Source organism: Aphelocoma coerulescens, chromosome 6, assembly GCF_041296385.1.
Source record: "Aphelocoma coerulescens isolate FSJ_1873_10779 chromosome 6, UR_Acoe_1.0, whole genome shotgun sequence".
Lineage (NCBI taxonomy): Eukaryota > Metazoa > Chordata > Aves > Passeriformes > Corvidae > Aphelocoma > Aphelocoma coerulescens.
In genome coordinates, this window is record NC_091020.1 from 4829127 (window position 1) to 4852707 (window position 23581).

The 23581-nt window shown below is 39.8% G+C and overlaps 1 protein-coding gene across 4 annotated transcripts in view; it reads right to left on the bottom strand.

Annotated features, from left to right (window-relative positions):
* Nucleotides 1-7451: 7451 nt before the first annotated feature.
* Nucleotides 7452-23581, bottom strand: part of TET1 (tet methylcytosine dioxygenase 1) — a 69827-nt gene continuing 53697 nt past the window's right edge. For all 4 annotated transcript variants that reach the window (XM_069019004.1, XM_069019005.1, XM_069019007.1 and 1 more), the window contains 2 exons: nucleotides 19884-20223; nucleotides 7452-17491 (listed from right to left, as the gene is read on the bottom strand). In XM_069019004.1, coding sequence (XP_068875105.1) covers nucleotides 16350-17491; nucleotides 19884-20223 — 1482 coding nt within the window. In that variant the 3' untranslated portion in view covers nucleotides 7452-16349. The remainder of the gene's footprint in view (nucleotides 17492-19883; nucleotides 20224-23581) is intronic.

Here is a 23581-nt window from a genome sequence, read left to right on the forward strand (position 1 = left end):
GCGGCGGGACCGTCTTGAGGGAGCCGCGGGACTGGCGCGGTCTGGGCCTTCTCAGGGGTCCCGTGCGGCCCCCTCGGCCCCCCCAACGACTCGTCAGTGGTTAGACACAGCCCACGCCACCTCACGGTGCCATGTCGCTGTAGGGGATAGGCAGCCTTCAGCCCCCTCCCGACCCTTTGGCAGCCCTCCAAGTCGCCCGAACGTTCGGCCGATTCTGTGGGGGGACATGGGATCATCTGAGGTGAAGGCAGAGCAGACGCACCAGAGACGCATCAAAGATCTTAAGATGCTTTGAAACGGAAATTGCAGCTAAGACTCAGTGCAGTAAGTAGTTCAGGAGTTCTGGGGGAGAGTAATTTCTTTCTTAGTCTGAGTTGGAAGGGACTTAGAAGGATCGTCGAGTCCAGCTCTTTAAGCGAGTGGCCGAGTCACGTAGGCATTGATCGAACCCATGGCCTTGGCATTGTTACCAAAAGCTTTCTATCCCATAAACAGTCCTTTACACGAGTTTGTTTTGAAGTTAAATAGACTGATGAATGCCTACTCTACATTTGAGAGCAAGTCAGCAAGACACACTTCGTATATGAAAATAGAACTCTGAAGTGTTGCATTGTCATTAAAAACGGAAGCTGGCGATGGAACAAAATCCTGAGAAGCAGCAATATCAAACTCACTTGCAGTGAGGTGGATTATGTTGTAGTATGGCATCTAGATAAAGAAGCATCTAGATAAAGAAGCAGAAGACCATCAAGTGGAAGTAAATTTCTGCCAGTATTTGGTGGTTAATAATATATAAAGACAGATCTGCCTTTGATGTTTAAAATATGTTTCAAATTAGATGAGGGTTTAGATGTTTTGCACTCGTAAGCATAGTTCTTACTTTTTAAGTCTACACATTTTAAACCTTGTCTCCTCCTGGCATAACTCCATCCAGCTCAGTCAGTTGACTAAAGCAGAATCTGTACCCTTTAACCTGGAGATAAGATTAAACGTTGAAAAGGTTGCAGGACTTTTTCCCACACTGTATGTGAAAAGGACAGTGGTGAAATTGTATTAAAGAAGAAAGTAATTGCCAGTGAATATCAGAGTATTGTGAAGTAGTTCTGTTCTGCACTTGTCTAGCCCAGGGCCTTTTTATCACAAGATAAAGGCTCTTAAAGAAAGCCTCAAAAGCTCATAGGAACCACAATCCTGATTTCCTGTACCTTAAGTAGGACATTTCATATACTTTCTCCTTTCCAGATACATATTGCTACTATTGCTACCATTACCTGGCAGATTTTGCCACTTATGGTACACTAATGATTATTTTTGAATTCTTTAGGTCTCTGTATCCTCTACTCAAGACAAACCACGCTGTTGTGATGAGAAACAGTTGTAATGGAAGTAGCAGTGAAAAAATACGTGCACTTCTAGTCTTGTATTTTAAATAATTCTAGCTCCTCCAGACGATCTTTTAAGTGCATTGGACAATTTAATCCAAAATTGATGAGAGGACAGAAGTCTGAAATACATGAGATTTCTACAAATTACCTTAAAATAATGAGGCAACTTGAGAAAAAGATAAAATTAGAAGGTAAAACTCATAAAGCAAATTGTTGCTTCCATCTTTCTGGGTGGTTAGAGGAGTTAAGAATCTGCTGGGGATATTGTGGGGAGAAAGGATAATTTTTAGAGTTTATGATCAAAGAACATCACAAATATTTTCGCACAATCAGTACATTTAACAAAGATGACCGGAAGAGCACAAAGAAGAGAACTTAGTACCAGGAACGGCTACAGTTCAAATAGTGAATACTTTGGATCTCTGCCCTTTGCACAGGAAATCCATTGAGTTCATCTGTGGTACCTTCCACAGTGCTGTGCAGCCTCTTTCCTGAGAAGCAGGAACACAGTCACATTCGTCACCAAACAAATCCTCACGGTCTTCAAAGTGCTCCTGAGGTGTCTCATAACAGTAACTGTGTCATGATCTTAGCACAAAACAAAGTGTTTACAGCAGGGGTTTTGCACTCTAAAAGGGATGACTGGGTGCTAGCTGCACATAATCTTAGGTACTGCCTTTAGGAATAACATTCTGCCTTAGAGCTCTGGAAAACTTGAAGTCCTATTTTTGTGAGAATGCTTTGTCTTTCTGTTGAAAATGACAGTGTGGGTAAGGCTGGTTGTAAGGAAATTAGAAGAATTGTGTGCTTTAGAGGCAAGTTCCTGTTAGCTACACTAGCACAGAGTGCTTCACCACGGATTCATCTCTGTACATTATTGACACTGTGTAGAGAATTCAATACCATAATCAATGCATTATGACTGAACACCTGTTACAGACCATCCTTTACACAAAAACTAAAACTAAACAGTTGTCCCTGTACAGCAGCAACAGAGCTACTGTGATATTTTCCTGCATTACTTAGAATGAAACTAGTTGCAAGTATCTTGGATGTCTGCTATGAAAGAAAAATGTAGAAGGAAATGTGGAAAAGGCTTATTTTTGGTTCGAAAAAAACCCCCCGAGAAACAGATTTAATTGTATTTGTATCATGCATTTCTGGCACAGAATTGGAAGAGAAATTATGATTTTCTGATGAACATGCCTTTGATAATCTGTACCATTGATAAGACACAGAAATTAGTGTTTCATGCCTAACATGAAGCTACTTGACAAATGCCAGTTACAGGGAGATGGTTATTTCACTCAATTTTTATGATGAAAAATAATTTTATTATTTTTTTCCATATTCTTGTTGGAAATAACATTTCTGTGCATCCTGCTCAATTCCTGAATTAATTTTCAGATCTAAACATGTCACTACTGGAACCTGCTTTTTTGCAGCTGTTGATGGGGTTGTTTATTTATTCTCTTCAGAAGGCCAGAAGAGATCATTCAGAGAGAGTCAAACACATTTTTACCTTTCTAGATATCCAGGAATGGTAGCAAAAGTCCAGTTAATGGCTGTTTTGATGCTTAAATTGTAATACAAGTGCAGCATGTAAACATCTAAGCAAATTATCATGGGTCTTTTGGAGCACAAAAATTTCTGTTGTAGTCTTTTTGACTGTAGCCATATGTACTTTACACTTTCTCAAGCATGTGACACAGTCAGTACTGAAGTTTAATAATAAATGTAATAAACTGAAGTTTATTACATACTGCTATACAAAGTATTCAACAAAAGTGTTTCTGAACTGGCTAGACCCCTAAAGAACACAAGAAGGACATAATAGAATTAAATCAACCTGCTCAGGTTTAGCTGATTGCAAGTAACTTTTGGTTGGTTGGTTGGTTGGTTGGTTGGTTGGTTGGTTGGTTGGTTGGTTGGTTGGTTGATTTATAAGAGTCCCAGGGTAAGGACAGAAAGGCTTTTATAGTCTCCTATATTGGAATAAAATTAAATGCATTGAGAACAGACTTCTGACAAAGTTTAAATGAGTAAAAATGTTGCAGCATAAATAATTATTAATTATTTTGAAGGTAATAGACACCAGAAGCACAGGGAAAATTTTTCATCTTGATAAAAGAGAGAAATTTTTTAGTGACAGCAATTGAGAGAGTCCCCATCACTGAAAGTTCTCCGGACACAGCTGGGCAGGGTGCTAGAAAATCCCACCTAGGCTTTCTTTTCCACAAAGGGTGGGAGTGGGTGGTGTTTTGAGGTCCCCACCAATCTGGGGTGCTCTGTGATCTGTGAACATCACATTAAAAAAAAGAGATGTAATCCACAATGCCCAGGGAACCACAAGAATAGTGGTCTTTCATAAAGTTGTAAGTTTTAAAGATTCCTTTTTTAGTACCCAGTCTGACTTGTATTCAAGTCCTCAGTACCTTTAGGAAGGCCCTGTTTTTCTAGGTGTAGTGGGTTTGATTGCACACGCACAACGGATTTCTCAGCTCTCTCCTTATAATCTTGGGGTAACGCAGCTGTATGAAAGCCAGAGTAAAGGTACACCTGTAGACAGGCAATAAAGAAGAGCAGTTAGGAGAAAAATCCTGACCACCTTTAAAATCTTAGTTCCACTGCCTGAGAAGCTGGAGACTGAGAACTGAGAACCCATTTCCCTTCCACCACTGCCTGCGGTGTTCAGCCTCTTCCCATAGCAGAGCACAGGCCTCTCTCTGATCTGCGGGACAGACAAGCACAATTCCTGGTGCAGGACACCTGAGTGCACAGATTCAGAGGTTTAACTCACAGGCTGCCATGTACAGGAAGAGCAGGGAACATCCTGAGAACTGTGTGCAACAAGAGCCCCAGGTAAGGCCTCCTTCAGTGGGAGACAGCAAAGGAGCGTGACTAAAACTCTGATTTCTACTGTTTGCTCAGATGCAATAGAAGTTGCATATAAAGGGAATACTTGCCTGTATTCTTTGGGGGTTCCAGAGCCTTTCGCACTTGACAGGCTCGGTGGTGAGCACTCTACACACAACACCCTTGGGGTTTCTTTCTTTTTTTAAATTTTTGTGAGTACCTACCCTAGTCAGAGCTACAGCCTAAGGAGGATTGTTATGCAGTGACACACCTGAACCCCTTACAGCCTCTTACCCTCATAGAGCAAAATAATTTGCAACAACCCAACAAATCAACAAATCCCATCCCTAAAATCTGTAGGAGCGGTAACCCAGGTGAGTCCTTAAAAGGCTTTCTGCTATTGTGGAAGTGAGTTAGGGTCTAGCACCAAAGTGTTTCCTTGATGAAGCACTGGCTTAGTGCTTTATTTCCCTGAAGGGATTCCTCAAGTGAAGGGAGTCAAAGTCATTCTCATGCAAAAACAGAGTCTATATGTAAAACAAAGTGGTCACAAGAAACTGAACTGCTGACTTTTTACACCACAGGAAACAAAGGTTTTGCTGTTCGGAGCTGAAAAAAGGCTAGGTCATGCCTCTAGCAGCAATTTAGGACTCCTTTAGGATCAAACAGCATGAAAGTATTACCCAGTTATGTTACAAATGGAGATGTACACACGGTACAGCAGGATTGTATGTAATTTTTGGCCTGGTGTAAAAAGACATGGACATTTTCAAGAATTCAAGTGCTAAGAATGTAAGGATTTTGTATTAGTGGTATATATCACACAAGCAAAAGAGTACCCAGAAGTAAGACTGGACATGGAATTGGAGGCCTATCTTGGGAATTGTGCTCAAGCCAATGTTTACTGAAATAGCTGTGTTTAAATTTCCACATTTTAAATATTTTTTCAGTTTGTCTAAAATTAAAAGCACAGATAGGGATTACTGGTATTTTATTTTAGACTACCTAGGCTGCTTCTTGAACCAAAACACTAATTAAAGCATTACCTTGCTTGTGTTTAAATGACATTAGAGTATGTCACTTGTTCTGATAATACAGAGTGCACAGAAAGTCCAGTATTTTGATGAATACTCTTCTGAATGTAAACTAATGCTCTGTGTTAAACATTCGTTATCAACAGCAGTAATCAACATTAGCATTGTTGAACAGCAAATCTTGGCATTCTACGATCTTTAGCAGTATGGGAGTACTAAAGGAAACTTTTAACTGTAGTACCAGCAAAAAAGCTTATTTTGCAGCTTAATCAATTGTTAACAATTAACACCATTTTAGTAGGCATTGCAGTCTAAGGATTAAGAATTTAAAAGCAAGCAACTGTACTACATCAATATTCTATTACCTTGCATAATGTATATAAGAAATTCAGGATATAAAAAAAGCACTAAAGCCATCTCCAGGTGGTGAACCCACTTTTGGCAACAGGGACACCAGGGCAGGTGAATCTGGTTTGGTTTTGTTCCCGGAAGGTAGAGGTGCAGCTATGCTTTAAAACCCCTCTATGTAAAGTGCTTCATCATCTATGAGGAAATAACAGCTCTGACTGGGATCACACTGCCAGTGGGAATGCCAGGGGCAGGCAATACGCAGGTGGCTGGCAGTATGTTCAAAGGACCTGGGAAATGTTTCTCATTGATAGCTCTTCCTCAGCAGTGATGGTTTTGGGTCTGGTCCAAGTCTTGAAGCACCTTTCAAAATCCATATGCTTTCTTAAGACACCTGTGCTGGGGGGTTCCTGACTCTAATATTGAACCCTGGAATGTGTGATTCTGTTGAAGAAAATAGTACAGTTCAGAGAGGGCCTGGGGCAGCTTGGGAGATGTTGCTATAAAACCCCAGTAGGGATTATCCTCTAAAAGAGCAGCAGCTTACATAGGAGGGTCAAGGCCTCCCTGCTGGATGACCACATCCATCTCCCAGGAATTAGATGTACCATATCACACAATGTAGTTTCTTTCCAGGGCGTTAGTAAAGCCAGAGGATAGCAGCATTTTTCTGCTCTCTAGGAGATTGCAGTTACCTGCAAGATTATTTTTGCTTATTATTTTGCTGCTGTACTTACTGAAGAAGGAGAAGGTGCAAGTATGAGCAGAGTGGCATTCCTCCTTCAGATCTAAACAACATGGATTCTGTTTAGTATTGTTGTTGTGCACTACAATGTCAGTAAAGCAGGCTAATGCTGAGGTCGGTTTTGAGAAAAAAACCTCAACCATACCCTCTGATATGCAGCAAATAAAACCTGAAATATTTCCAGCAGGTGGGAATTAAATGCCACAGTAAATGATTCCCATAAGCTTGCTCTGCCAGACAGGTAGCAAAAAGACACTGTGCAGACGTGTTCACAAACTGTTTTGTCCTTTTTAGTCAGGAAATGAAGCTCAGCTTTTCTGGCTGCTTCTCTTACTTCTCTTGACCTGGGGACAGCCTGAAACAGAGGCAGACTGAGAACAGGGACTGGATTTATGCCTGTCCCTTTCCAGTGCAGAAACCTGCTGACGTTTTGGGTGAAGCCCCTGTAGTCCTATTGATAATTAACAAAGACATTTCTACACATGATAGTGGTTATTAGTGCTAAGAGCAGGAAAGAAAAATTAGACGACTAAGTGCAAAATAGAAGTATAAAATTTATTTAAAACCACCCACAAAGTTCTGTGTAATCAGGAATGATACAATTTGTAATAGTCTTTTTAAAAACTCATGACAAGATTTAAAATATATTTTCAATTACAGTATTCATTTAGCCTTATTCAGTTAGGACAATAAAAAAAAAAAGAAAGTTTACGTTCTAAACAGATGAGACACACAAGAAAAATAGAACAGAACAGACAATTTCCACAACGACAATTTTTACATGTATGTTTGAATACTAGTATCAACATTTCAATGCATCTTGCTACATAAACATGAAATCATGTACAACAACTGCTTGCACCAAAAAACATAGCTTAATTAGATCTTTCAAGTAACATGCAGTCACAACTCACAAGTCTTCAAGTACTGCTGGTAAGGGTTCCCTTGTCTGCAAAGAAGATTTTAAGGTTCAGTTTCTCAGCTAGCATAACTGTGCCCAGCTCCACCAGCCTCAGGGAGCTATGCTCAGTTACACTAGGAAAGAATCAGGCCCCAAATATTTTTTTTTCAGAAAAGAAATAATTTTTACACTTTCTCCTGTAAATACTGTGACATAATGAAGTGCTTTTTCTTTCTGATTTTTTTCTCCCTGTACATGATCTTTTGCTTAAAAATGTTAATTTTATGTTCCAGATTTCAATACAATAGGTTGGTAACTGGGAATAAAACCTCAAATTCAAAGTTGAAAAATAAATATCAAATGCATCCCAAGGAAAGAAAGAAAGAGAGAAAAGAAGAAAGAAGGAAAAAAACCCCATGACTTTTTTCTTTTGCTCTGGCATATTGTTAATCTTTTATTTTCCCAAGGCAGGAAGGAATTCACTAGCCATAGCACTTCAGTACAGTGTGTCCTCACATATTTATGTTCTTAATGACAGCAAATTCAGATCAGTACTTGTGACCTGGCATGATATTGTCACATTATGAAGAGCTGTCTCTTCCAAACTGAACAAATTATCATAGAATAATTCACTGGTAAAGACTGAAATGTATGAATGTTTGCATTGGTTAGAACTGGCTTTCTCTTAGCAGTACTGGGATAGCCCATTTGTTCTTCCTGACTAAAATTATTTTTTCATTTAAAGGACAAGAGCTTCATGAAGTTCAGCTGCTGCCTTTTGAGTTGCATGGATTAGACAGGCATTCGCAAAATTGGCACAAAATCTGTTCTCATTAGGCTCTGCAGTATCACTGCAGTGTAAAAATTTAAGAAGGAAAGTATCTTTCCTTTTCCTCAAACTTTTTTTTTAACAAGAAGTTTGCATTGCACTGCTTAACTGCAGTGTAGTGGGGCTGTTGTTTACATAAACTTCCATGGGCAGCAAGGGGAGCTCGGCAGGACTCAGGCATGCAGAGCAATGCCAGGGTTTTCCCTGGCAAGTAGCACCACAGTCAGGGAAGGCAGAAAGTGTTGGCTTTTAGCTTTATGTCCCCAAACTCACTGGAGTGTGACAACAGCACGCAACACTGCGCACTCTGCTGGGTGTGAAGTCAGGACAGAAGGTCCAGAATCAGTAGATTGTCACAACCCCAGTCTGTATCATCAAGTAAAAGGGATCCAAGTTATGATAAAGGGTAGCAAGTATTTTAAGAAAAACTACCAAAGCTTAAAAATAGCATTTTTGACAATTTTGAGAGATTTCTGGGCTGACCATTACCAAGAGGTACAAATCTTTTACCACATTGTCTTTGTAGACCGTGTTGGGCAAAGGACAGCCAATATATGCAAATATTTAAAACCTGATAGAACCCAAGCAAGTCTCTTTTCAACCTGTATTTCTAAACTAAGAACAATCTGGATGTTACTGGCCAGTACGTGCACAGTAGGGATACCATGAAATTAATTTCAGGATTGTACAAATCAGTCATTTGGTAACTGTTTTGATTTATACTAGTGTCCTTTTATACTCTGATCAGTGTGATGGGATACTCCGAAGGATGTAAGCTAAAGTAACATCCATTTAAGGCCCCTTTATCCTTTCAATGCAATGCAAAGGACAGTAGTATAAATGAGAATCAGGGCCTCCATTCTTACTTTAAGACAACTCTCAAACCCTGGACCCTTTTCCATTACAATATAATAAAAATACAGATATACATGTAAAAATATTGATCAGGTCACAAAACTTTCCACGACAGCATTAAAACATTCTGTGGCAACAACTGCACTACTGAACATCAAAACTAGCAGTTCCTTTGCTCCACTGCAACAGCACTTCTTTGGAACACAGTTCATCTGCTGTAACCGGCGACTGTAGTTTAAGTGCCAAACCTGTCCTCCCTACATACGTAGTTTTTGAGGTGTACACCTGTGTTCTGTGACTTTGTGAGGAATGTGTGTAAGGTGTGCAAAGTGTTGAAAAAAGCACCGTTGATCACTCACACCAAAGCAAGTCACCTTCATGTTACTTAGCACCCCAGTCTTGCATTCACTGCAAGTATGCTGTTGGAAGATTCTGGCATTTGAATAGAAGTGCATGTGGAAAAATGCCATATATAATGGCCCAGTAGAAAAAGAAAGGAAAATACACTGTCTGGAAGAATTAGGGATACAGCATCAAGAAGCATCTTGCATCTTTTAAAACTGAAGCTAGCTCATGGTTAAACACCATGAGCAATTGTTGGGATGATGAACTGGGGAACTGGATTGGAAAAAGAATCCTGAAGTCTTTATGTCTCAGAAAGACATGAAGAAACAGTGATGCTGATACCTCAATACCCTTTAATAAGAGGCAGTAACTACTTAGTTATTTTCTTCTCAAGCTCCTTCAATTCCATTTTTTGCCACAGAGGAAGAACATCTTTTTTTCCAAGCAGTCCTGTGTTAGTTCAGGCATTTAACTTATATAATACTTGGATATCCTACAAAGACTGTGACTGATCTAACCAGAAGACATAAAGAAACATGAGCTCCTGCTCTTGCAAACCTGCAGGGGCTGCAGCAGCTGTCTTATGCCAGGAACTGAGCAGAGCTGTTAAGAGTGACGCAAAAGACAAGAGGCCATTCCACAGAGATGCAACCAACATAAAATCCTGTACTCTGAGAAGGGATCACTTTTCCTTCTCAGGGGGTGATCAGTTTTGCAAAGTCTCTTTTGTTTGGCTACTTGCAGATACAAGAACAGATTGTCACAACTACATCAAAAAATCTGAAAAGTAACTGGAAAAGTGATTATTTGATTAAAAAAAGTAAGAAAACAGTGATTTTGACAGATTATGAATTGTCCCTCTCTGTTGGAATTTTTAAAAATCCCAATTGTATATTCTAGGCTTTGTATGAAAAAACATGAAGTAAAAGCCCTAGAACTGTAACATATAGAATGTAAGATCTTGGAATCACAGACTGGCTTGGGTTGGAAGGGACCTTAATGCTCACCGCGTTCCAACCCCCTGCCATGGACAGGGACACCTTCCATTATACCAGGTTGCTTCAAGCCCTGTCCAGCCTGGCCTGGGACACTTACAGGGATGGGGCAGCCACAGCTTCTCCGGTTAGTCTGTTCCAGATGACAAAGACATGGATTTTAGGGGGAGAGTCCCAAGGAGAATAGCTTCATATGACATTCCTGAGATGAAGATGGCTGATTTTCATACAGAGCAGGGCAGCGTGCAGGGGGACTCGTGGGCAGGCTGCCAGCTGTGCTGCTGATGCCAAGTGCTGAAGCAGATCTGCAAAGGGAAAAACTTTGGAGTAGTTACAAGCATTGAAAGCATTCAGCAGCAGGTGAGAAAGTGAGACAGCACTAACTGCTAACCAAAGCTGATGATCCAGAAAGACCATGGAGTGAGAAAGGTGGCGAGTATCCAGTGTCACCTGTACAGAGTAGAAAGTGGTATCTACTAATCAACACTAGCCATATTAAGTGTTTTTCAGGGAGACAACACAGCATCATGTAGAACTAAGTCTTCATAATTTAGTCAAGTATGTGCCAGTATTAAACAAAAAGTTTTGCCTATTCTAAAAGAACCAAAAAAGTTTTAACAGGGAAGTAATAAACACAGCATATTTTCAACTACTCCTTAGAAGAAGTGATCTGTATGTATCCTGGTGCCTGATCAGGTTCTACTATTAGAAATCCTTGGTCTTTCAGGAAACCTCAAATGTAAAACTCTTTCCTTTAAGTAATTATAATTTTGTGGGAACATCCTAAAGCAGCACGTAGACAACTTGTGAAGACTGACTAAACATCAGGTAATCCCAGAACAGACTAAAACCACTTCCTGAACTGTTAGAGGAAGTAGCCACGTCCTCTAGACTTTTGACACTGGGCACTCTGTTTTAGATTCAAGGAGAATATAAGTGTGTCACAAACAAAATAAAATAAGCTACTGAATTTAAAGTCAGATGGACCAAAAGAAGTGTTTGTATAAAGAAGTACCACAGCAACTACATGGACATAGGTTGACTCAAAAACCAATTGTACCTTCACAACTTTGCCTGTGATTTACTTATGCTGTGCAGAGAATCATTAAGGTTGGAAAGGACCTTGAAGACCATCAAGTCCAACCAGCATCCCATCAGCTTTCTATATTCTCTATCTTGATGGTGGGAAGGGGCAGCAGGCTGGTGATGACAGCAGTGCTTGCTACCTTTTTTGTCTACACAGATCAAGAAAGGGTCAAGAGAGACCAACTCTCTCCAACCTTTTTTTTTTTTTTTTAAACCAGCATCTGCAGGCAGAGACCAAAGGAGAGATTTTTGTCTGTGGGGGAACTGCAGAAAGAGGTGAATTTGTACATAAAACCCACAATGAAACATCTTACTGGTTAGAGCAGTGCTGTGACACAGCCACTGCAGTGCAGTACCGTGGTGTCACAATAATCAGTAGAAAGATACTCCCTCCACACTTCCTCCTGCAAGTCAGATCAAGACCTGAAAAAGCAGGAATTCTCAAATGTGACTGGACTGTTCCTCCTCTCTAATTGCTATTTAAGATCAGATCGTCACAGCTCACAGCTTGGCAGACAGCTTTCACACAAGAAATAAAACAATTTTATGAGTAGACATCACAAAGACCCTAATCTGAATTTTAGTGACCACAATAAGCCTGAAAGAGTTTGTCCCACACTGCCTGAATGTAACTGGTGTTAACATACACAAAGCATGGAAGTGCCCGTGCAATTGAGTTTTTTGTGTATCTGAGAGCACAGCTATTTCCTTCTGATAGCCTAGAAATTACAGGATTTCTATGGAAAAGAAAACAACCATATATAAAAATGGATTACAAAGCTGATGGCTGCTTGATAAATGGGAGTTAATTTCAACATTAGAGAAGTTGCATGGGAAGTGAAAGAGCAAGACTGACGTCTGAGTTGGCATAGACATTGGTCAACTGTTGTCCATATCCATCCAGTTAAATATGGAAATTGCAGGAAAACTTGATAAATGAGCACTTTGCAGTCAGCAGGGCTGCAGCAGTGTGAACAGGACCCAAATTTAATCCACCAAATTTAGTTAATATTGCAATAAAATTAAAAAGGTCTTTTAAAAGCCCCCATGCAGTTGTATGTTAGAATCTTAAGTACTAGACAACTTGTCATTTACCCATGCTTAATATAAAATGTTGCTCAAAATAGCAGTTATTTCCTGTTCTACATCTAGAGAAGCACTGTCATAGGTAAGACAAGGACTTTCACCAGCAGTTAAGATTCTTAAGTAAAAGTTAGCTTACAAAGTCCTTAAAAAATCTGAATACAACTGTTATAAGTTGGAAGCTGCAAGTATTTGTAAGTATTTATAAAACTTCTTGGATCTTGTGACTGAAGTATTTATAGAAATATTTCTTTCTATTTCCTGCAATACACTAGCATGTGAAAAATCAGTAAATTCACTGTTTAACTGGACACAACTGCAGCGACTGCCACAGGGAGTCAAACAGAACTGGTCCTGCAACAAGGCCTGCTCCTCCCCTCCATAGCAGAGGTGGAGTCATAGTACTGGACCCAATGGACAAAGGGATGAGACACATTTCTTCTGGGAAGTCAGAGGTGTCCTGTGTTGAATCATGACAGCTTTGCTGGCATACTGTAAAAAATGATCCAAAGACAAGCACACCCCACTGCCAGCCCACACTTGAATCCATGTGCTGGTTTTTCACCCAGAACTTTGTGCCACCTGATGGAAACCAAGTAAAACATGCAGGTCTGACCTAGCCAGCTACCTTAATTTTAGATCCAGCTCCTGGTCTGGCTACCCAAGAAGGACTTGGGTTAAATCATAAGAGCAAATTACAAGTGGTTGTGTGGGCGGCAAAGGAAAGACCCACAGAGTTGAAGATTTTAAGAGATAAATACTGTTATAAAATGATAACCTTACTGAAAACAACACAATTTGTCTACAAGACTGATAAATATTCTGAAGTGTTACAAGAAATAGCACAGAGTTGTAAAACCAGTAAATAGTTGCATTTTGTATACTGCAGTACAGCAATAGAAAGGATCAGCTTCTCAAATCACAACCCACTACGTGTCCAGCAGGAAGTAGAAGTGGGCAACCTGCCGAGTAGGACACATTGAAAAAGCAGTTTAGGTGATAGACAGCCAGGGAAAGAGCACCGTGGGTGATATGTTATTGTACAGATGGTATATTTCTCTCATGTAAGTAACATTAATGAAGTAGTAACTGTGAGTTTAGCACCTATCAGTTAATAGTATTAATTATGTTAAGATATGCATTTCTTTGTTAGAATTGCCATTTCAAGAAAAAGTAGACCTGGGCTACCTGTTTGAAGGGATCCTTTTAGATCCACCTTTCAGTGCCTCACTTCTAAGAGGGAAGCTGCTGGTTTTTCAATGGAACATTTTTATCCGAAGTTTCCAATAAGTAAAATACAGGCATTTGTAGGAGATGATTCAAGTAAAAATTATCCACTTTAATGGTATGAACATTTTAAAAGGTAAAGAGATGGCTCTGTAACTTACTAATTTTGTGTAGAAAATTTATCACATGGGAGTGCTGAATTACAGCATTACAGAAACTGAAGCTGTCAGGGCTATCAGTGAAACCAATAAACAAATCTGTACATGGTGTGGGACAAATACATAACTGGAACAGCTAAGGAATGTACAGTACTACTGACTGTATGAACAGCTGCAATTCCTAGTAATCTTCGGCTCACCAAAAATATACGGGTTTTAAAATGGAAATCTAAGGCACACAAAATACCATAATGATTTGATGTATACTGTATATTACATAGTCAATAAGCATAAAACTGCTGGTACAAAACAATGGCATAATATTGGTTCTGTTTTATAATTATTTACAATCCCTTCATATCCTCTATTTAATATTAAGCTTTGAACTAAAATTTGCAGCATACCCGGTTTTTACAAGTTTTAGTTAAAATAGGTAAGATACAAAGAACTGGTTCAATTCCTCCATCCTCTGCCATCAATAGCTTTGTTAATTTGAACAGGAATCTGTAGAACTGAACCCAAGATCATGACATAGCGATTGCTACTTCAGACCTGGCTCCTGCAAACGCTTCACGTGGCTACAGGAGAACAGTCTCATGGATCTACAGCCGCACCAAAGGATTTGTAGCACCAAGGTCCTGACTAGCACTATGTGTTTAAAACACCATTGATGTACTTTTCGTACCGAAACTGTAAATAGAGTTCTTGCACTTCAGCTTCTCAAGGAAAAAGCACCTTGTCTTTAAATAAAGCAGATCCAGATAGTTCATATTCCTCTATACAGCACCACTACAGTATAATATTATCAAGTATATTATTAGTATGTTTTCACACTGGAAAAGTGACTTCATTCTACCTCCAGGTTCCCCAGCCGGGGTGGGCGCCGAGGCAGAAGGAGGGGAGAGCTTTGTGTGTGGGCCTGATCCTGCAGTGCTTGGACCTCAGGGAGTCCTGGCATCAGTGCTCCTCCTGGCTCCAACCGGCTCGCATGGAAGAAGTTGCAGGATGAGGTCAGTCCTTAGCTAATGTTGTCATTTGGTCATTTGTTTAAATAAATAAGTTTAAACAAGAAATACATAGGAGAGGAGAATCAGAAAGAAGAGTGGGATGCTACAGTATTTAAAAGCAGTGGAGTGTCTGTTTTCCCTCTGGTTTAGCAAATACTCGTTTCATGATGTCACTTTCTCAAGAGAAATGAAGAACATAAATTTCAAGGAAGGATACAACCCTTTCCATGTGAAATGTATAAATTGCTTCCAAAAATTACAAAACATTTTTGGTGAATATTACAGATAGGTTATTCTTAACAAAAAATTTGCTGCTAAATATTAGAAATTTGATAGTTTTCCAACACTTCCTTTGTATTTTTCCCAAATTATTTTTTTATCAGAATAGAATAAGGCAGCTCTAGGGGGTATTTTTTTATCCAAAAACAATCCTACCCCTGAGGCATTAGGAACATTTGGTTGCCATGTTAACTTAGAACGCTGCAAACAAATGAGACTGATGCACTTATTGCTCAAAGAAACCATAACAAATGCTGCCTTTAAAAAAAACCAGATAATATTCATAACTCCCAGTAGCAACACATGTATTGACCAGGCATCTCCTCATTTCATGTTTGTACACTCTCTTGAAAAAGAATAAAAGTTTCTATAATCCATAACTGTTTGTTTACATGCAACATAAAATCTTCAATGAAAAAGGGCAAGTTAAAAACAACCACATATGCTATCAGCATACATCCTGCAGCTGTAACACCATGGAACTCTACACAGCAAGAATAAAATCATTTCTTCTGTAGAGTATGCACAAACCTTAGACAATATGATCCTTATACTATACTATTTCAAGTTAATTTTAAAAATAGAAAGTGCTTTTAAAATATATATTTACAGCTTAGAAACAACTTCCAGCCATCATTACCAATAACTTCATTCTACTGACAAATCTAAAGAATAAAATTCATTGGTTTTCTAAAAGATTTATGTGTAATTTGGACTATATAGCAATGGTTGGAAGTTGTTAAAGCAATGGCACCATGAAGTAATAATTCAGCTTATTTATTTTTTACTGTTTGATGTGGTTAAGCACCAAGAGCTGTGTAGAGCTATAACTGTATAACTTGATTTAACACCATAAAACGTGAACCTGTTAAAATCCCTATAAATGATTTTTGTAGTAAACAGACGATTTAAAGCACCAAAATATAAATTCCTAAAGGTAATAAACTGAATGATTCAATTAAGGTTAATAACCTAAACAAAATCTTTTTTAGAATGTATTAAAACTATAGAACTTTTTTTTTGCTTAAAATGTGCTTGAGCACCACCAAATGTTAAAGTCACAGTTTAAGAAGAAATCCCCCCCTTTTTTTTGTTTTTACCTCAGCCTTAAAATGGTTGAGATGAGCAAATAGTAAACGACGCGAGACTTGTTCTTTAACAGCACCTTAAAGAAACACCATGTAACTGCACCAGGAGGGGCACACCACACCGACACCTACGCCCAATGGTTGTAGGGCCCTGCCACTCGTGTCAGGGCGTACGAAGATACTGTGATTACGTTATCCTTGGTTACTGTTAATGCTCTGCGGGATGGAATTTGGTTGAACTCGTTGTCTTCATAAAAAATATCTCTGTTTTCACTTGGTTGCTTTGCTTTCCTGTTGCTAGAGTTCAGTTCAGGATTCTCTGTTCCTAATCGTTCTGCTTCTTTTTCTTTTTCTTTCGCCCTTTCGGCCATCTTTGCTTCCCACATCGCTAAACCATGTTTTGGCTCATTTAAATTTTTGTGTTGGTAAAAAACTAAAGAAATTCTTGTGGGATGATTGCGGTTGGGTTTTTTAATTGGTGTGGTAGCATGGAGTTCACGTCTTGCACATTCGATTAAGATAGAACCATGAGAAGGTGCCACAGCAACCCCACCAATGTCATCATCCAAAAAATTGTGCTCACTGTCTGACCACAATTCCTCAGCCTTTTCTTCAGAATCAGCCGGCTGTCCCAGTGCACTGTTTTGCTTTTCGTCAACACAGTCAAAGTCACACATTTGTCCTCGATGGGAGCTGCCCTTTTCCCCTGGGCACCCATGGGAAGAGTCAGCTTCATTTATGATGGCATCCTTTGCTGAAGAGCTTAGCGGTACTGATGAGTCACAAGCACTGATCATCTCTGAGAAAGGAGAATTGTCCAACTGAAGTTGACAATTCTGTTTGTCTGGCTGATGTTCAAGTAAAGTGGGCAGGGGCTCTTCGTGGGCTGGGAGGCCTGGAGCAGTGACCTCGGGAAGAATCGGTGGCACACCATTCACCTTATCGTTCAGCAGAATTCCAGTATAGTCTTTGACTGACACATCAAAGTTCTTGCAATTAACATAAGGTGTCACATGAGGTTGCTTGGTACTGCATTCAAAATACCCGTAGGGAACTGAAAAATCTTGTTGAATATTAGTCACTGCAGTTAGGCCAGGCTTATGTGCGAGAGACGGATAAGGATGTAAACTATCCACCTTAAAGGGGGAGGAAGTCGTGTACTGTTTCAATAAAGAGCAATTTTTAGTAGTGTTTGAAGTATGTTTCATGGCATAAAGGTGGTTGGAAGTCTCCATTTTTATTCCAGGTTTTAAAGCATCTGTTTTGTTCCCTAGAAGAAATGCACACCAAAGTATAAGTACTTCTCAATCTATAAAATACCTCTTACTTGCTTTCTAACAAGAAAAATGCACATTGAGTACAGATTTTTCAAAATGGTGATTTTTAGCTTTTTAGGAATATCTCTATGACTGTATATATATATATATGTCTATATATATATATATATACCTATATATATATATGTCTCTCTATCTATCTATCTATCTATATATATATCTCTCTCTAAAATAACCTTGCTCAATTAACACCTTAACCATTTCCAGTCAGGCTGCTGGTGTATAAAATAGAAAGGTATTTCACAGAGGGATGAATAAGATAAACAGATAAAATGAAATAACCACTGAATCCCAATTCACACAGCCCAGTCCTACAGAAATGCTTCCCAGCAGCTGACTGCTGGCCTTCAGTTTTTACATAGTTGATTAAATTCAGTCTGAAATTCAGCCTGTGAATCAGTCAAAATTCTGACCTGCCTTAACCCCACATTATGATCAAAGGGAAAGAGCTTGTTTATGGATCTTGTCCATCACAGCAGAAACAGTTACTGAATTACAATGATTCATGCATTCCAATACTGGCTCAGAAATTGTCTTTAAAACAAAAGCATGTGGCAACATGCTCCAGGTAAATCCATCCTTACAAAATGAATTTTGAGTCATGTGATTTGGCTGTCTTCCATCTTTCCATCTAATTGCTTCATTATTTCAGATCTCTGTGCAGACATCCTTGTTCAATTTCTGTCAGTTCCCTAATCAATTTCTAGCCATGGCTGCCTACTGCTGGGCTTGGTTGGGGAACAGGCTCCTCACATGACTGATTCTCATCATGGGTAGGTTCAGCCCGGAGTCCATGGGAGTAGTAGGAAAGAATTCCATCGGCTTTGATGGGCTTTGCATCATGCTCTGCAATGGCTTTACATGTGTTTTGCCAGCAGACTGGCACCCCCCAGAGAGCCCTTGCTTACTCTCATAAAAGACTGTCTCTGTCAGTGTTCTTTATTCCATAAATACACAGAATGGTTGTTTTTACAGTGTAGGAGCACTATTCTTTCTTCTACTCTGTCTCCTAGTTATTTGTAAATTAGTGACGAATTAAAAACATTCCTCCAATAGGAATGCAAAAAATTCAAAGTGATATAATGACAGGCACAATAGTTAGTATGCAAAAACTGAAAGCTGTACGGGGACATGAGGAGGCCACATCCAACTCTTTAAAAACCCATCCTATGAAATAAAACACAAAGCATTTAATGACATTAACAGCCCCCACCCCAGAGCAAGGCCTTTGCCCTAAAGATTTTAAACACAGCATTTGAGAATTGCATTCTCCATCACCTCAGAAGAGAGACCCACAGTCTGTGAAAATAAGTTTTAACAACCCACAGCACTCAATTACAAAAGTGTAGCAAATGGATTTTTGTTTTTTAAATGTTATCCCCCCAAAATGCAGACATTCTTTGAAATATGTTTACCTGTTATTCCTCCCCTTAAATCTGCTACATAGGTCTGGATGTCTCTCATGAAATAAAACTCAAAATTACAGCAGATGGGCTAATTTTCCTCTCTTCTTCCTAACAGGCTGTGCTTCAATTTCATCTTTCACCTGCTAATCAGAGATTTTAAGTCCATGGCTTCTTCATCCATGGCTTCTTCCACCTCTTCCTTCTTTTCTACTTCTCATTACTGCCCAGTCCCATCCAATAAGTCCTACCCTGTGGAGGCCTGACCCAAGATCTGACACCAGGTACCACAGTGTAGACCAGCAGTGCCTCCGCACACCTCAGCCCAGGCACAGCTCTGTACTGCCCAGATGGGGGTTGTGGCAGAGGAAAAAACACGGCCTCCCTGGCACCTGCTGCTGACAGACTCCATTGCCCTGCTCCTTGTTAACAGTCCTGTGCAAGGGACAATTTGCACTGTCATTTGATAAAAACTGGGAGATTTTGCAAATCTCTTGCTGTGCAGCAGCGTCCGTGCCATTGATAGGAAATTATCACAGCTCAGATTCTGAGAAAGCCATTATCTGCCATAGGAAGTGGAGAACACAGTTCTTGTACTTTAAAGTGACAGAAATTCAAGTTGCTTATTTAGGTAAACATTCCAACAACGTTCTTTCAGGAAGGTCAAACTGCCATTATTTATTAGAATAAGGGAACTTGGAAATACTTCACAGGCATTGACACACCAACAAACTCTTTCTGGGTAATCACCTGTATTCTTTTCTGCACCAAGAGACAACATTGGCTACAGTGACTTGTTCATTAGCCCTTAAAATGCAGAATATACAAGTAGTTTATTTTAAAGGAGCTTTTCCCTCCCATCAGATGTGTAACAGAACACAGAACCAGAACCAACTGTCAGAATTTCATAAGCATCACTCACCTAAACAATGCAAAGTGTTGCCAAGATTTTCTGGGGCTTCAGTTTTCAGTTTTACTGGTGTTGAATATTTTTTATCTATTAATGGCTGCTTTTCAGTCGGGGTCCTCCTTGTGTCTGGTTTCTTTTTCTTGGTAGCTCTGAGAGGTTCAGCCAACATTCGCACTTCTCTGGGGAACGCTGTGAGCACCTGTATGGCTCCGGCTTTTATCTTGGCTTCCAGGCCCTCTTCAGTGCCAAACTCATCTGTTTGTGAGATTTTGTAAAGAGGCAACACATGGAGCTGTTCATCGCTTGGAATCACCCCCACTCTCCGGTTATCTTCCTTCGTTAACGTACAGACCTGGCACAAGCAGAATCAGTTACAAATAAACCACACACAAACCACAAGTTACATGAAGACTCAGGCAGTCATCCTAGGCTTCACTGCTTACTTGTATTCTATGGCCACAATGCTATAGGGCTTTCAAATGCAAACATCTGACAAATACTTGTTTGATCTACAATGACACAGAAAAACTATTAGTACTTTAAGATCAAGGCACGAGTCTTGGATGGGAAAGTGAAATTTTGGCTCAGCTTACAGTATCCACAAATATATGCCAACCTTGGTAAATAATCTCAGCTGTAAATATACTGTAAGTTCCTAGGCACTCAGATTATTTTCTTTTAATACATAAATGTATCTTTGATGTTCAGATTAATTTTTTAGGATTACAAAATACAAAAAATTATTTTTGCATTAAACAACAAGTTTCTATGATCTGGAATTTGTTCTATGATTTGGAATTGGTTTTTGGTTTTGTTTTGGCTGGCAAATGAAAAAAAAAAAAGCAAACCAGCACAAACAATCACTCATACCAGTCTCTATTTTTTGCAAATCTCAGCTCTAACTTCCCTCCCTCTCTCAACACTTTCTTAAATTAACGCCCCGCTGTAATTAACTCACAAGACCCAGGAAATGTTCTCCTAGGCTACTACCCTACTTCCTGTTATTCTGTGTTGTGAGATCCTGGAGCCCAGAGGAGAGTGCTGGTTATATCCAGTTTGATGCACACACCTCAGAAATGTGAATAAATATTCCAACTTATTTCAATTATTTTCTTAGCATCATTATAAGTGCTGAACATTTCCAGCACTCCTTGAGTTCCAGCTCTTACTAACACTAACGCTTCCCCTTGAAAGCAGCACTAACACTGGCACTATAATCCCTGGTGTCATTCCCAAGGGATGGCAACAGCTCTGTGTGCCTGAGCACATGTACAAACGTTCACCCTTTTGTAGTTTTGTCACTTATATTCCCAAGGGACTGTGACATGGCTAGAAAGCCATACATCAGTATTATGGCTTAGGTAAGCTGCTATTTCGCAGATGTTACTAACTACACACATAAAGCAATGGGAGCACCATCCAAGGATGAGATGGTGCTCCCTAAATGGAAACGTATCATTCCAGCAGTGTGTAGGCTTAATATGATGCCTATCATGAACAGTCAATCCAATTTCCCAGAATCTTGTCACCATGCCTAACATTCCAGAGGAGAATAATATTATTTAGGGGGTGAAAAAAACCCAAATATTTTTTATTTTACAGCACAGGTTTTGCATAAAGGCACCACACAATTATTTCTTGAAAAATAAAATTACAGAACCACAAACTAAAAATCCTGAACCAAAAAGGTGGTGGCTAGGACTTTATCAGTAGCTCTATGCAAAGCTTAGCAGTTGCAGAGCAGCAAAAGGAGGAAATCTGAGGGGCAGAGACAAGGAAGAGCTTTTCAGGAGGCAGTTGGAAGGGATGGAGAGGGGGCTCTAAGGCAATTAGCAGCTGCTTTGTAGCGCTCACTGAGGTGCGGGCTCCATGCATACTCACCTCATCTGGGCAGCCTCTGCACTATGAGGGAGATTTAGAAAAAACAACAAGTTGTTCCATGAGCAGCGATTGGCACCTTACTTCCTGTGGGCTTCTCCATCCCCACACTCCCACACACCCAGGCCCAGCAGTGATCCCTGCTCCCACCTCTGCTGGGCACCAGCCAGCAGAAGCGGGGCCTGCCTGAGGCTCAGGGCCATGGCTGCAAGGACCCTGCTACTACCTCCTCCCTGGATCCGGCTCCCCTCATTCAACAGTGACACTTCACAACTCACAACAAGAGGTTAAAAAAATCTCCAGCGACAATTCGGTTTCTGCCATGTTCAGTGAAATCTGTTTGAAACTGGTGAGCAGATGCCAAATTATTCATGAAGGGTGAGAGAGGGTCAGACATATAAGAGAGCATGATTATATACGACTGATGTTCTCAGAAAGCCCTGTGCAGTTCTCCCCTTCTAAATTATAAACAAAAGCAGTAATGAAGTCAGCACGGAGGGGCCTGGCTCCCATTTGTTTTCATCAGAAACTGGGCAATGGTCTTTTAGAATACTGTCCAGCCTGTAACTGGCCCATGCACTAGTCAGAAAAACGTCTTGAAGATTAAATCCACAATATTTATTATTTTGAAAATTGAGACCCCTATCCAATTTACAGTTATAAATTTCCATGCAAAAGCCAAAACTTTCTGGAACAAGAAAGATGAAGAACTGTTTTGAGGGTGGTAGTATATTGACAGAACTATGGTGAAAGTACTGCCAACTCCAGCAAACACCATATATTAAATACTGAGTTAGATTATGTATTAAGAATTTAATGTATATCCAAAATTGTATCCACACCTGAAGACCAGTACATCTACAGCCCAAATACCACAACACCAATTTTAACACATGTATACTTTCACAGTCAGTGCCCCCTTGAAATATTTTAACATAAAATTGAGGATGCAATGGCAAACTGAAAATTAATGATATGGGAAAACCAGCCATAAAGGCTGTACAGATAAGCTAAAACCTTACAGTTAAAGGTGTAAAGTCTCACCAAATGAGAAATGATCTGCTTTAAAAAACCCCTCCAATATTCAAATCTGTGCAAAATATTACATTAAGGAACGTAGAAGCTACTGCTGAGAAGTGAAAAGCAGTATTTTCTATTGATACTGACACTGTTGCAAACTGACCAAAATGAAACACAAACATGAGAAAACCATCAAGTCTGTTAAAGGCCATTTACAGTGTGAAGCTGCATATCCCGATACTCTGTTTTTTTCAGAACATGCAGCTAAATCATCCAGGATGCTCAAAGGCCAAAGAAATGTTGGCCAAATGGTTTGTTTAGGTTTCCAGTGTGCTTGGTGATCAAACCCATTACCTATTCTGGATTAAGTGATGTCATGGTAAAAACTGCATGTTTATGAAACTTCATTATTATTCCCTTCTTTTAAACTTAAAATGCACCAGGAACTCAATGTAATTCCCTCCAGACATCCATCTGTAGCCAGACAGCTTCCACTGTGTTATTCTGGGTCTCTTTGATCTGTCTGTGTCCTCTTGAACCTCACATGTAGAAATGATGGAGCCTTTTCCACTGTGTTGTAATAACAGATGTTTTACATTCAAGTTTCAGCAGAGCAGTCAAACAGCCTTTCTAAACTGAAAGATGGAATTAGATTTCCTACCCATCCCCTCCCTGTGCAGCTGGAGACAGAGCGGGTGCCACTGGGGACTCGGGTGCTGCTGCAGCCTTGCCCACCATTACACATACAAACATCTTTGCTTTTCCTTTGCAACCGAGACAAACCATGTTGTTCTGTGTGCCTGATCTACCCT